The sequence below is a fragment of the Pristiophorus japonicus genome, chromosome 8, assembly GCF_044704955.1.
Source record: "Pristiophorus japonicus isolate sPriJap1 chromosome 8, sPriJap1.hap1, whole genome shotgun sequence".
Taxonomy (NCBI): Eukaryota; Metazoa; Chordata; class Chondrichthyes; family Pristiophoridae; genus Pristiophorus; species Pristiophorus japonicus.
In genome coordinates, this window is record NC_091984.1 from 235,518,921 (window position 1) to 235,534,538 (window position 15,618).

General features: G+C 44.9%; 1 protein-coding gene across 14 annotated transcripts in view; it reads left to right on the top strand.

Moving 5' to 3' along the window:
* Positions 1-10,925, top strand: part of fbrsl1 (fibrosin-like 1) — a 908,758-nt gene extending 897,833 nt beyond the window's left edge. For all 14 annotated transcript variants that reach the window (XM_070888104.1, XM_070888109.1, XM_070888105.1 and 11 more), the window contains 3 exons: positions 1,766-1,849; positions 2,560-2,785; positions 8,289-10,925. In XM_070888104.1, coding sequence (XP_070744205.1) covers positions 1,766-1,849; positions 2,560-2,785; positions 8,289-9,519 — 1,541 coding nt within the window. In that variant the 3' untranslated portion in view covers positions 9,520-10,925. The remainder of the gene's footprint in view (positions 1-1,765; positions 1,850-2,559; positions 2,786-8,288) is intronic.
* The last annotated feature ends 4,693 nt before the right edge of the window (positions 10,926-15,618 follow it).

A 15,618-nucleotide genomic window follows, 5' to 3' on the forward strand; every position in this document is an offset into this window, starting at 1 on the left:
ATCATCATAGGCAGTACCTCGAAATCGAGGAAGACTTGCTTCCACTCTAAAAATGAGTCCTTAGGTGGCGGAACAGTCCAATACGAGAACCACAGTCCCTGTCACAGGTGGGATAGATAGTCGTTGAGGGAAAGGGTGGATGGGACAGGTTTGCCGCACCCTCTTTCCGCTGCCTGTGCTTGTTTTCTGCATGCTCTCGGCGATGAGAGTCGAGGTGCTCAGCGCCCTCCAGGATGCACTTCCTCCACTTAGGGCGGTCTTTGGCCAGGGACTCCCAGGTGTCGGTGGGGATGTTGCACTTTATCAGGGAGGCTTTGAGGGTGTCCTTGTAACGTTTCCTCTGCCCACCTTCGCCGTGATGGAGTTCCGAGTAGAGCGCTTGCTTTGGGAGTCTCGTGTCTGCCTACGAACAATGTGGCCTGCCCAGCGGAGCTGATGAAGTGTGGTCAGTGCTTCAATGCTGGGGATGTTGGCCTGGTCGAGGACGCTAACGTTGATGCGTCTGTCCTCCCAGGAGATTTGTAGGATCTTGCAGAGACATCAATATTATCTGGTCATTATCACATTGCTCTTTGTGAGAGATTGCTTTGTGCGCAAATTGGTTGCTGCGTTTCCTACATTTCCTACATTACAACAGTGACTACACGCCAAAAGTACTTAATTGGCTGTAAAGCGCTTTGAAACGTCCGGTGGTCATGAAAGGTGCAATATAAATGCAAGTCTGTCTTTTTATATGGGAGATGTATTAGCTGCTGTCATCATCATCATAAGCGGTCTCTCATATCGAGGATGACTTGCTTCCACACCAAAAAGGGATGAGTTCACAGGTGTTTCAATGAAGGACCCAATATTCCGTATCCCGAACTACATGTTGAAGGGTGGAAGATGCCTGTGGGTGGATTTTTTTAACGTGGGGTGGCCATTGCACACCAGCCACCACGCGGGCTTGACAGAGCTAGGTCTTGGTCCAGTGACAAGGATTACCCAAGACGACTGGAGACCTGCTCTGCTGCACGGACCTAGTGTGCACACAGAGCAGTGTGGGCTGGCCCGTGCTGCCCCTGGGCCCTCGCTGTTGTAGCTTTAATTTGAATGACAGTTACAATATACCTAAATTAATTTCCCCCATAGTTTTCATGTGTTTCCCCAATAAATGGGGAGAAATATGAGGCAGTTCACTTTTTAAATTTGTCACAATGCAGTGTTAAACCTCGGCAAGTTAGCTTAAAATCATCCCTAAATGTCAGAAATAAAAATGGAAGTTAGACATGGGAACATTTTTTCAATCCTGTGAGAATAAGAAACCCGTGAGAGATAAATTGAGCATGAAATCATGAGGGCTGGGTGTTCCACTCTTGAATTGCCTGTGGATGGAAAATCTAGCTCTGGGATCTGAAAACCAGCTCAACCCAAAAGTCTGGATATTTTCAGTTGCAGCATTTGAATAAATGAACACGTGCAGAACAAAAATACCTGTTCTCTCATCTTTAGACTTTATATTTCAAATGGCCTGTAAACGTTCTTTCTGACCAGCTCTTGAAAGGATTGTATCCGTTGAGACAAGTTTTAATGGGCAGCTGATTTTTGTCGTTTTGAGTGTCGGAAACAAGATGCTACCTGGTTTTAAAGTGAGCTGCTTCTGCAAACAAACCTTCATAAATCCCACCTAGATTCAGTCTGAAAAATGAAATGTGTGTTCTCAAACCTCAAAGACGGGCTTTTCTACAAGTGGCTGAATGCCTGTTAAATCCATGTTTTTTTTCAGATCCATTCAGTCGATCAAACACCTACGGTGGCCTTGGAAACCTTAGCACCAGTGCCTTTGGAGGATTAGGCAATCCAGCACTTGGTTAGTACTTGTTTGTATTGTAAATCTAAAGTAACATTATTCTTTGTGCTGTCAAAACAGTTGCTTAAGATAATGTATTTATTTGGGCAGCTGCACAGTTGCTTGTTTTGACCAGCTTTGGCTGCTCCCCAATGCATTTTCTTCATGCAAAATTGAGGTATTTTAATGGCCGTTACCATCTGAACATGTCTTGGCTGATACTGTGCCAAGTATTTTTTTTAAACAGAAGGATGCAATTGCCGATGTGATACTGCATTGATACTCCTGCCGCAGGGCAGGTCATGTTGCAGCTGCCCCGTCGGTGTGAACATTCTTTGTCAACCAGCACGTCCGCGTTAGGCTGGGTTTTTACAGTTGACTGTGTTTCAGGAAGTTGATCTCTCTGGTGTAACTCAGCCCTTCAAGCTTCACGAGTGCCGGCTTCCACTGGTGCTGCCGTGTGGTGGAAGTTACGGTCAGGTGGTGTATCTCCTATCTAGGCTAGGTGCCTTGCCTTTACTGGGTGCCTCATCAGATGGCCCCATTGGAAATGAGTAATTCTGCATCTGTGGAAAGCCAGAGTGTTAATGCTAGCTGAGGCTGGGCTTCAAACCCAGCTCCAAGAGTGTTTTTTTTTACAATATAACATTTTGACTTGTACTTCATGTTATTTTCAAAACGTCTGCCAGCTGCTTGATCGGTGTGCTTTCCTCCCTATTCCACTTTCTCAGCTTCCAACAGCATGTTTGCTCACAAAGAAGGTCCAGGTATGCAGAGCCTCAACAACGCTCACGAGCCATGGAACCGCCTCCATCGAACGCCACCTTCATTCCCAACGCCACCACAGTGGCCTAAGCCCGGAGACTCTGAACGTAGCTCCTCAGTAACTAATCACGACAGAGATCGAGATTTGGAAAAAAGAGAATCTGCACTTAAAAGTGACAGAGAGAAAGAAAGGTATCTGCTCAACTAAAATTGCTGACCGGTTCAGTCGGAGTTTTCTAATGGTAGCTTTCCCTGTATGAACGCTCGGCCTCCTTCACTCCAGATTTTAAACGGTTAAATCCCTTGTGTGTTCCTTCTCGTCTGACTCGCGCTTTTGGGATGCTTCCGCGGACGTCAGGTGCCACCCAAGTGACCGCAGTGTGAGCATTGGCAGGAGCTTGTAACGAGGAATTTAACCATGGGGGTTATCATAGCACAGCTTGATCCAATCCTTGGGCCTTGTTCGGATGTACATTTGCAACAGATTTTAGGGTAGCGGTCAGTCAGCAAAGCCTAAATGACAAGTATTCCATTCCTGGCTTAGTACATTAGGGCCAATTGTAATGTCTCTTGACGTTGATGATCTAACTCAACATAGAGCATGAACAGAAACTCAATCCACCGCGCTTAGTTATTTAGGACTAGACCATCTAGAACGTTTAGTCACTGTCACTGTCATGGTCACACAGTCTCGAGTTTATCTGACCATTCTGCCAGACTCTTGCTTTGACTTCAGAATAGCCTGGAATTAGGCCATGACCTGGAACGTGGGGAGGTCCCAGTCGATGCTCAGAGCACCCACGGCCTTGTAAGGGGCAGAGCCTAGCCTACTTCTTCCAAGGCCAGTGACACAAAGGGGACATGGACTCCCTGCGCTGGGGCTTCCCGCTTCTCTGATCACAGTAGGGCCCAGCGTTCATTCGACAGAAGGGCACAAGTGGACCCCCTGTTCATGTGTGGAATCAAGCAGCCATGAGCCGCAGTTTCCAGCAGGTTGAAGCTGGCCTGTGATGTGCCCGTACTGGCCTGGACACCCATGCTAATGTGATATCCCCTCGGTGATCCTGCATATAACAGCAAGTCAGAGCTGCAGGGCACAATCCCTGCCCATGTACAGTTAGTACCGACTACATAGAAACATAGAAAATAGGTGCAAGAGGAGGCCATTCGGCCCTTCAAGCCTGCACCACCATTCAATAAGAAGATCATGGCTGATTATTCCCTCAGTACCCCTTTCCTGCTTTCTCTCTACCCCTTGATCCCTTTAGCCGCAAGGGCCATATTTATCTCAGTCTTGAATATATCCAATGAACTGGCATCAACAACTGTCTGCGATAGGGAATTCTACAGGTTAACAACTCTTGAGTGAAGAAGTTTCTCCTCATTTCAGTCCTAAATGGCCTACCTCTTATCTTAAGACTGTGTCCCCTAGTTCTGGACTTCCCCATCATCAGGAACATTCTTCCCACATCTAACCTGCCTGGTCCCGTCAGAATCTTGTAAGTTTCTTTGAGATCCCCTCTCATCCTTCTAAACTCCAGTGTATAAAGGCCCAGTTGATCCAGTCTCTCCTCATATGTCAGTCCCGCCATAAACATAAGAACATAAGAATTAGGAACAGGAGTAGGCCATCTAGCCCCTCGAGCCTGCTCCGCCATTCAGAAAGATCATCCCGGGAATCAGTCTGGTGAACCTTCGTTACACTCCCTCAATAGCAAGAACGTCCTTCCTCAGATTAGGAGTCCAAAACTGAACACAATATTCCAGGTGAGGCCTCACCAAGGCCCTGTCCAACTGCATTAAGACCTCCCTGCTCCTATACTCAAATCCCTTAGCTATGAAGGCCAACATACCATTTGCCGCCTTCACTGCTTGCTGTACCTGCATGCCAACTTTCAATGACTGATGAACCATGACACCCAGGTCTCGTTGCACCTCCCCCTTTCTTAATCTGCCGCCATTCAGATAATATTCTGCCTTTGTGTTTTTGCCCCCACAGTGGATAACCTCACATTTATCCACATTATACTGCATCTGCCATGCATTTTCCCACTCACCTAACCTGTCCAACTCACCCTGCAGACTTTTAACGTCCTCCTCCCAGCTCACACCGCCACCCAGCTTAATGTCGTCTGCAAACTTGGAGATATTACACTTAGTTCCTTCATCTAAATCGTTAATGTATATTGTAAAGAGGTAGGGTCCCAGCACTGAGACCTGCGGTACTCCACTAGTCACTGCCTACCATTCTGAAAAGGACCCGTTTATCCCGACTCTCTGCATCCTGTATGCCAGCCAGTTCTCTATCCACGTCAGTACATTACCCCCAATACTATGTGCTTTGATTTTGCACACCAATCTCTTGTGTGGGACCTTGTCAAAAGCCTTTTGAAAGTCCAAATACACCACATCTACTGTTTCTCCCTTAACACTATCCTTAATTTCCCTTGTTAGCCATGGTTGAGCCACCTTCCCTGTTTTATTTTTACTCCAGACAGGGATGTACAATTGTTGAAGTTCATCCATGCGATCTTTAATTGTTTGTCATTGCCTATCCACCATCAACCCTTTAAGTATCACTCGCCAGTCTATTCTAGCCAATTCACGTCTCATACCATCGAAGTTACCCTTCCCCAAGTTCAGGAACATAGTCTCTGAATTAACTGTGTCACTCCCCATCTTAATAAAGAATTCTGCCATATTATGGTCACTCTTCCCCAAGAGGCCTCGCACAACAAGATTGTTAATTAGTCCTTTCTCATTACACATCACCCAGTCTAGGATGGCCAGCCCTCTAGTTGGTTCCTCGACATATTGGTCAAGAAAACCATCCCTAATACACTCCAGGAAATCCTTCTCCACCGCATTGCTACCAGTTTGTTTAGATTAAAGTCGCCCATGATAACTGCTGTACTTTTATTGCACGCATCCCTAATTTCTTGTTTGATGCAGTCATTACTAGTGTCTGGTGGTCTGTACACAACTCCCACTAGCATTTTCTTCCCTTTAGTATTCCGTAGCTCCACCCGTACAGATTCCACATCCAAGCTAATGTCCTTCCTTACTATTGCATTAATTTCCTCTTTAACCAGCAACGCCACCCCACCTCCTTTTCCTTTCTGTCTATCCTTCCTAAATGTTGAATACCCATGGATGTTGAGTTCCCAGCCTTGGTCACCTGGAACCATGTCTCTGTGATGCCAATTACATCATATCCATTAACTGCTATCTGCGCAGTTAATTCGTCCACCTTATTCCGAATACTCCTCGCATTGAGGCACAGAGCCTTCAGGCTTGTCTTTTTAACACCCTTTGCCCCTTTAGGATTTTGCTGTAATGTGGCCGTTTTTGCTTTTTGCCTTGGGTTTCTCTGCCCTCCATTTTACTTTTCTTCTTTCTATCTTTTGCATCTGTCCCATTCTACTTCTCTCTGTCTCCCTGCATAGGTTCCCATCCCACTGCCCTATTAGTTTAAGCCCTCCCCAACAGCACTAGCAAACACTCCCCCTAGGACATTGGTTCCGGTCTTGCCCAGGTGCAGACCATCCGGTTTGTACTGGTCCCACCTCCCCCAGAACCGGTTCCAATGTCCCAGGAATTTGAATCCCTCCCTTCTGCACCATTCCTCAAGCCACGTATTCATCTGAGCTATCCTGCGATTCCTACTCTGACCAGCACGTGGCACTGGTAGCAATCCTGAGATTACTACTTTTGAGGTCTTACTTTTTAATTTAGCTCCTAGCTCCCTAGATTTGTCTTGTAGGACCTCATCCCATTTTTTTACCTATATCGTTGGTACCTATATGCACCACGACAACTGGCTGTTCACCCTCCCCCTTCAAAATGTCTTGCACCCGCTCCGAGACATCCTTGACCCTTGCACCAGGGAGGCAACATATCATCCTGGAGTCTTGATTGCAGCCGCAGAAACATCTATCTATTTCCCCTTACAATAGAATCCCCGATCACTATAACTCTCCCACTCTTCTTCCACGGTGCCATGGACTTGGCTGCTGCTGCCCTTCCCTGATGAGTCAACAGTACCCAAATCGGTGTATGTGTTTTGCAGGGGGATGACTGCAGGGGACCCCTACACTATCTTCCTTCCACTGCTCTTCCTGTTGGTCACCCATCCCCTATCTGGCTGTGTAACCTTTACCTGCGGTAAGACTAACTCACTAAACGTGCTATTCACATAATTCTCAGCATCGTGGATGCTCCAGAATGAATCCACCCGCAGCTCCAGTTCCGCAATGCGGTCTGTCGGGAGCTGCAGCAGGATACACTTCCCTCATATATAGTCGTCAGGGACACTGGAAGCGTCCCTGACTTCCCACATCGTACAGGAGTAGCATAACATGTGTCTGAGCTCTCCTGCCATGACTTAACCCCTAGATCAACTTAATTTGGCAACAATAATGCTAAAGGTTACTTACTGATAAAGAAAAGAAAAAGAAAAAACTACTCACCAATCTCTTACCTCCCTGACTTTGACGTCACCTTTCGATTACTTTCTACTTTTTTGCCTTCTCTCCCTGCTGCAGCTGCACCAGCTGACCTTTATAGGCCGCTCCGACATCCCCGACATCCGACATCCTCTTGCTGTGACGTCACACTTAGTTTTCTTTTTCTCCCAGGTAGGGGAGTCAGCACTGATGAGGAAAACAAGACAAAGCAACACCTCCCACTCCCACTTACCAAACTCTTACCTTTGCACTCTGACCTGCCACTGCACTCCGAGCAAGTCTGCACCAAGCCCCCTCTTTTTATACTGTTCCTGACTGACTCACCACTGGCCTGTTTAGGGAACCAGTTTTTACTAGCTGCCCAATTAACTAAGCTAACTTGCTTGTTTGTCTCTGCTTAAACTACAAGAATCCTATCTGTTTAATGTGGAAGAGAATGTTAACTGTACAGAAATAATCCCTTAATTTGTAAGTTTTTTAACAAGGAAGGTAAGCAGTGCAAATCTGGAAAGAAACAGAATGTAAACATTTTCGAATCATGTCTGACTGGCAAAATGCAGAGGTCTTTGGGAATTCCAACTCCAGGATATTCATTGAATCATAGAATCTTACAGCACTAAAAGAGGCCGTTCAGCCCATTGTTTCTGTGCTGGCTCTTTGAAAGAGCTCTCCAATTTGTCCCACTCGTTACCCATTGCCCTGCAAATGTTTTCTTTTCAAGTGTATAGCCAATTCCTTTTGGAAGGTTACTATTTAATCTGCTTCCATAGCAACTCGCTGCATAAAATAAATCTCCTCATCTCCCCTCTGGTTCTTTATCCAAGTTGTTTCTTTCTCTTTGTGGAATTTCTGACTTAAAACGATACTGGTATGCTTTACCCACTGATGAAATCCAGCTAATCTTCAGTTATTATTTGTAAGTTTTAAAGCTTTGCATAGTTGAAAGAAGGAAAGCTTAATTCTGAGCATATGCAGCTGTCCATCAACATCTGTAAAGAGAAAAGACAGGTTAACTTTTTGAAGGAACTGCACCCAACATTTCTCTTCAAAGGTGCAGACTGAACTACTGGATATTTCCAGCATTTTTTAGGAATGATGACTTGTCTAAAAAAACACGCAAAGCTCCAGAACTTGACCGGTTCACTAGGTTTGGAGTGGATAACCAGATTACTAGATACATTTGTTTGCAGTATTACGCAGTTTGGAATAATTGACGTGTATTTTTCTAGGGATGGAGTAGAGAAAAACAGGCACTCCAACAGATCGTCACCAGCGACTGCCCCAGTCAACCACCAAATCAACAACCTCATCCACAGTAACAGCCGAAGCACTATCGATCCAAGCCGACATCACAGCAGCACTGAGCGAGATCGGTCAAAGGAGCTGGAGAGAGAGCACCTAGACACACTGAGGGAGTTACCTGGCACCGAGCATAAAATCAAGGAGAACCGGTCACCAATAAAGGAAGGACAGAGCCATGAGAGGCGGCTAGCTGAGGACAACTCCAAGCCAGTTGTGAGACCCAATTCTCCGTACAGCAGAGCCGCACTGAGTGAAAGCATGAAGCTGAGCAATTCGGTGAGCAAAGACAGCGAGAGGAAGGCAGAGCCCTCCTGCGACCTTCAGAAAATAAAGAATGACGTGAAGATAAAAGAGGAGCGAAAGGAGGATAACGAGGTGATGGTGATTGGCTCGGACTCTTCGCAGCATCCCAGGAGCAGCGAGCCTCCTCACCATGCGTCTATACACGGGCTTCCACTGGGCCATTCTGTGGGCCCCATGCCCATTACGATGAGCAGTATCCACCAGATGAACAACATGAATGTGCTTGACCGTGCTCGGATGGTGACGCCCTTCATTGGCATGAACCCGCTGGCGGGAAGAGAACGACTAGCCCATCCCGGATTCTCTTGGGATCCTGTCCAAGTTCCTTTGCGTGATGCGTACCGGAGCTTCGACTTGCACCGGAGGATGGAGTTCCCACTGCGCACCGATCCCATGCACAGGTTCCCGACGGCGGCTGGTTTCTATGAGCACGATCGGTCTTACAGAGACAGGGAGCCTCACGACTACAACCATGAGCACGTTCTGGAGGTCAGACGCGAGCAGGAGCGCTTACGGCATGCGGACGAAAGAGAACGCTTACACCTACGGGAGGAGTTTGACCGTGCCAGGTTGCATGCCTTGCATACATCAGCCATGGACAGTCACTTGGCACACGTGCCATCCTTTATGCCTCATTTAAGCGGAATGCACTACCCGAGGCTAAGTCCATCCACTGCCAATCACAATGGGATTTTGAACAGGACCCCACCAACTGCAGCGTTGAGTGCTCCACCTCCTCTCGTACCAGCAGGCACTGCGCGGTCTGTGTCTCCCCGTAGGACTACCCCACTCACTAACTCCGAATCCCGGGACTACTCCCCTTCTCGTAATCCCAAAGAAGTCGAGGCACGGTAGTTCTTGGACCTAGTGAGAGCTGTCCTGTGTATGAGATCCTTTGATTCAAACAATGCACTGCAACAAGAAGAGAACGCTGTAAATTTATAGAATTGAAGCACAGTTGTGAGGGTTGAAACGTCTGAACTTTGATACCAGAAAATTGCTTATAATTGGAATTAATATATTATCAATTATAAATCTCTAGATTTCTTTGTGCAGAGAAGAATTCTGAAATCATGTTTGTACATTTTTCCAATATTTGAAATCTAATTTGTATGGATTTGTAATTTTATTGTTTCACTTTTATTTGTTTGCTTTTAAGTTTTGTGTTGTTTTCCAGCAGTTCCAGGCCTCCGACTATTTTAATAATACCCAGGGTTTGCTATGGTATTATTTATCAAGATACCAATTTACAATGAATCCACTGTGAGGTTCCATATTGAGGCCAAAAAAATGACTTTCCTTTATTTGGTTCCCAAAAAATGTCTGTGTACTCTGAGAAATGTACAAATCTGAATTTGTTTTGCCTTATTAACGATTACAAGATATGCAGAAGAGGTCCTTGTGGTTCCTGTACAAATGTAAATACTCTGTTGATACTCAGAACATGCTAATTAAATTCTTTACTTAGGTAGCCTTTATAAAGGGTTTCTGAAACCAGAACAACTCACTGGATATTTGTAACACACAGTTATTCCTATAGTCTCACGTGGAAGTGTGCTTGAAGCTCAGTTTCAGAGAAGCATATTCAATTCAAACTATGCAAGAACCGCAGGCAGGTCATTCACAAAGGCCGCGCATCCAAACTAATGGCAACACAGAGTGGGGGAACAGCACTGCGTGCAACAGGGGGACAGAATACAAATTCATTAAACAGACACGGAACAGACTGCATTTGAGAGGGAGAGAAGGAAACTGTTGGACCAATGAGGCACCAGTTCAGAGAGAGGCTTTATTTCTCAATCCACAACACAGACAGTAATGATCAACATTGTATTGGGCAGAAATTCTTAGTGGCTGGCAAGGACATTCAGTGTGGACCTTGTGTAATTGTGCAGTGTTTTTATGGAATCTGTATACAAGACAAAAAGTAGTATTTTAGGAATCAAAATCTCATGGTAACATTTCTGATAAAATACTGTTAGCAATTAAGTCCTTAAACAGATGTTTCTTGCAGTGTGGTTCTGGCTGAACTACTCCGCAGGACTCTTTATTTCTTGGTCATATGTAAATTTTGCCATGTTTTACTTGCTGGACAAAAAAAGCAGCATCTGTGTTTATATATCTGGGCTTTTACTCTGTAGTTACTTCATACATCAAGCTGCCATTTCCTCCTTTCTGCTCTGTACTTTGGTTTCTGTATTTTAAACAGACTTGATTCCTGTAGATCAATGAGACAAATACAGCATTGATTTTGGACAAAATGGTTGTTTGTTTGTTGTGTCCGAGATCGCACCAATTGAACTGTTTAACACGAGCACTTGTGAGCTTCTGATGCAAAGTTGTTTTGACAATCCCTGCACAGTGATTCTGTCTGCCTGTGGCAATCATTTTTATCTTAATCTTCATCCAAATATAAGGTTGGCATTTGCATTGCAGGCTGTGGAGTGGGGGTGGGGGGGAATCCTCGCCAGTAACGCTGGCTCTTCTCTGCTCATTCCTGGTGTGAAATAAGTCGGTATTGCATTTGCAGTCTATCTTCCTGTTTCACATATTGTGAGATGTAACATTGTGAATCTCACTGCAATTCTCTCAACATAACATGACAGATCCCATCATCTATCCAGCCTACACCAAGCTCATACGGTAAAGGTGTGAAGAAGCAACACCACCCATTCATTGTCTTCAGAACTCAAAGACTTTGTTATTGATGCATTTTGTACAAAGACCTTATTTCCCCCGCCATCCTCTTAAAACAAGCATGTGTTCATTTCATTTTTGAATTCCATTTAGCTGCTGGAGAGTTGAGAACTGAGGGGTGAGGGGTCGACCATTTATATTCAAGACTCGCGTCAATAGATATTTGGACACTAAGGGAATGAAGGGATATGGGAATAGGGCGGGAACTTGGAGTTGGTGTAGAAGATCAGCCATAATCTTATTGAATGGCGGAGCAGGTTCAAGGGACAGAAAGACCAATTCCGGCTCCTATTTATTATGTTCTTAAACCAAGTCTGCACTCACTGAGTGAGGTGACAATCGGCTCTAGCTCATTGTGTAGTAGCAGCTCATGGTTTTGCTGTGTTTTTATTTTTGAAAATTGGTTCTACGGTTACATCGCAAAGTACGTCTATTTGCATCGCACTGATGATTTCATGCTGTAAAAGCCTGGAATAGGAAAGCCCAGTAGGGCAACTCGTCAAGTGAGTGAGTTGTTGATCCATGTAGAGCTCAGATTTAAACTCCATTCTATGCTGAGTTAGCTGATGTTAGCGCATACAACATCAAGGAACGCTGCAATTTGCCTCATCATTCCTGGGCTAGGGAGAGGAAAATCAGCCATGTTTTCCACTCCTGATAGCACAACCTTTTGCTCAAAATATGCATTTGGACACCACATGAGGATCGTATCTGACTCCTTCATGACTGCTCGCCGTGACCCAGCGATACTATCTGTCCAGACTCGCATATGGAGAAGGGTCACTTGATTGAGGTGCTCAACCATGGAACTATCCCCAAGAAAGAATTCAATGTTTTCAGCAGGAGGGAAGAGAATTGGCAGAAAAAGGAGAAGGGGGAACCTTCAGCACGATCCCCTCGGGTCTGCTTAACATAATCTAAATGCATTTAACTCCCTTAAATTATACCCACCAGCAGATCTAATCTATGCTCAGCCGCTTGATCGGCACCCCATCCACCACCTCCAACACACACTCCCTCCACCACCGGCGCACCGTGGTTGCAGTGTGTACCATCTACAAGATGCACTGCAGCAACTTGCCAAGGCTTCTCCGGCAGCACCTCCCAAACCCGATTCCTCTACCACCGAGAAGGACAAGGGCAGCAGGTGCATGGGAACACCACCACCTCCACGTTACCATCCAAGTCACACACACTCCTGTCTTGGAAATATATCGGCCGTTCCTTCATCGTTGCTGGGTCAAAATCCTGGAACTCCCTCCCCAACAGCACTGTGGGAGCATCTTCACCACACGGACTGCAGCGGTTCAGGAAGGCAGCTCACCACCACCTCGAGGGGAATTGGGGATGGGCAATAAATGTTGCCCGTGCCAGCGATGCCCACATCCCGTGGATGAATTTTTTAAAAAGACAGCTGCTGACCACTGAGACAGCCTTCCGGAGAGGAATGAAACTCTGCTACCTTCCTTACCTCTTCCAATGTCTGTCTCTTTACAAGGCCTACAGTCAGGTCTTGGCTTTTCTGTATCATTTCCTCTGACTGAAAACGCTTGTGAATCAAGTTATACATGTCCTAATGCTCCATTTGCCCTGGTAATTGCTGCCGTTCAACATTTTTATCATTTGTCAACTTTCTGCTTTAGCTCATTTATCCAGATATTGTGTATGTTTGTATTTTTGGATCAATAAGCACCAACCACTCTTCACGTCTTAAATCATGAATCCAAGACACCTTGAGGTCCTGTGCAATTGATGATAACTATCGTGCATCAGTGCTTCATTTTCATAGTGTCAAATAACCCACGTCAAATGTCACAATGGTAAGAAAAACTATTTTTGAATAATTTACTAACCTATTTATTTTAAACAAGAAAATGCCTCATAGTTTACAAATCTTGCAATTATATACTTCAATCTCAGTTGGATCGTAGCCTTCTAATTTACTTAGAGCTATCCATTATTCACAACTTGAGAAATTCATCACTAGCAAACGTGGAAATTCTACTAGGATCGTGCAGCTGTGTTCACTTGTGTTGGAAGGTAAGGCACTAATCCAAAGGGAGAGAAGGAAAGAAAGACTTGCATTTATATAACACCTTTCACGACCACCAGACGTCTCAAAGCACTTTACAGTCAATTAAGTACTTTTGGAGTGTAGTCACTGTTGTAATGTGGGAAACACGGCAGCCAATTTGCACACAGCAAGCTCCCACACACAGCAATGTGATAATGATCAGATAATCTGTTTTTGTTTTGTTGATTGAGGGATAAATATTGGCCGGGTCAGCAGGGAGAACTCCCCTGCTCTTCTTCGAAATAGTGCCATGGGATCTTTTACGTCCGACTAAGATGGCAGACAGGGCTTCAGTTTAACGTATCATCCGAAAGACGGCCCCTCCGACAGTGCAGCACGAGAAGGAGGGTTAGCTGGGCGGGGGGTCTCTTTACACTTGTGATGAATGAGCATGATCGCAGTGTATAAAGAAACGTACGATTAACTTACTGGGTTGATGACCTTTCGTCGGGGTTCTGACAAATAAATCATTGACCTGAAACGTTAACTGTTTCTCTCTCCCTGCAGATGCTGCCTCACCTGCTGAGTGTTTCCAGCACTGTTCAGTTTTTATTTTAGATTTCCAGTATCCGCAAGTGTTTTGCTTTTTGTAGTGGTGTACTGGATTGATTTAAAGTTGAGTTTTATTTAATCAGTTTTTTTAAATGATAACATTTTAGTTGTATTCATCTAACATTTCACCAAACGTCATCTGTTACAGGTGGGAATTAAGTGAAAAATATAATGTGCGGGTTCACTAAAATAATACCTGAAATGAAAGGTTATAATTGTAAAGGAAGTCTTGAAAAATTGGAGTTCTTTTCACTGGTAGAGAAGAGATTAGGGGGATAGATACCTAATAAAGGTTTACAAAACTCTAAGATTTTGGTTGGATAGGTAGTTTTTACAGACTAATCGGTAATAAGGGGACATCAACTCGGGCTTATTGCTGAAAAAATCAGCATTATGAGCTTTCTCTGGCTTCACTAATGGGACCTTTTATTTCCGTCCTGCACAGCGTCCTGTATTGTGCTTCAGAGCAGAGTTGTGAGAAGGTTTCAAACATTTCCAATCCATTTGAACATTTTACTCGATGCATCAAAGGAAAATTTGCACATCAAGTGTCAAACCTTACGAACTGCACTTGTTATGCGTGAACAGCAGCTCATTAAAAACAAGATGCGACTCTGTGAGCCGAACATTCTGAAACTTTTCTGAAGTATGTGTTTCACTCTACGTTTAAACATTGCAAAATCTCACCTAAACGTCACGAGACATATTCAGAATAATTAAGAATTTTGCAATACTGCGAAGTAATGTGTGTGTTTTTCAACACATAACTTGGAATTTAATTGAAGTGCTTTAATTTATTTGCTTTAGTGCTACCCATATTTGGACTAGAGTAAGCAGGATCAGAGCAACCATTTCCACATCACTTTTCTGATCAGTAGCCAAGTCAATAAACTCATTTAAATGCCTGGCTTCACTATTTGAAATCACATTTAATTGATAGCATTGTAAAAATGACAACACAGAAGAAAGCCATTCGTCCCATGCTGGTGATAGCTCTTCAACTGGAGGTATCTACTGCAATCCCATTTCCCTGCCCTTTCCCCATAGCCTTGATCTTCCAACAACAACTTGTATTTATAAAGCACCTCTACTGTAGTGAAATGTCCCAAGGCACTTCACAGGAGTATTATGAGACAAAAAATTTGGCACCAAGCCACATAAGGAGAAATTAGGGCAGGTGACCAAAAGCTTGGTCAAAGAGGTAGGTTTTCATCATCGTAGGCAGTCCCTCAGAATTGAGGAAGACTTGCTTCCGCTCTTAAAATGAGTCCTTAGGTGACTGAACCGTTTAATACGAGAACCACAGTCCCTGTCACAGGTGGGACAGATGGTCGTTGAGGGAAGGGGTGGGTGGGACAGGTTTGCCGCACAGTCTTTCCGCTGCCTGCGCTTGATTTCTGCATGCTTTCGACACTGAGACTCGAGGTAGGTTTTAAGGAGCGTCTTCAAGGAGGAAAGAGTGGCAGTGAGGTTTAGGCAGGGAATTCCAGAGCTCAGGGCCTAGGCAACAGAAAGCACGGCTGCCAATGGTTGAGCGATTATAATCCGGGATGCTCGAGGACAGAATTAGAGGATCGCAGATATCTCAGCGCGATGGGGGGGCATTGCAGTGTTGGGGAGAAGAGGGCTGA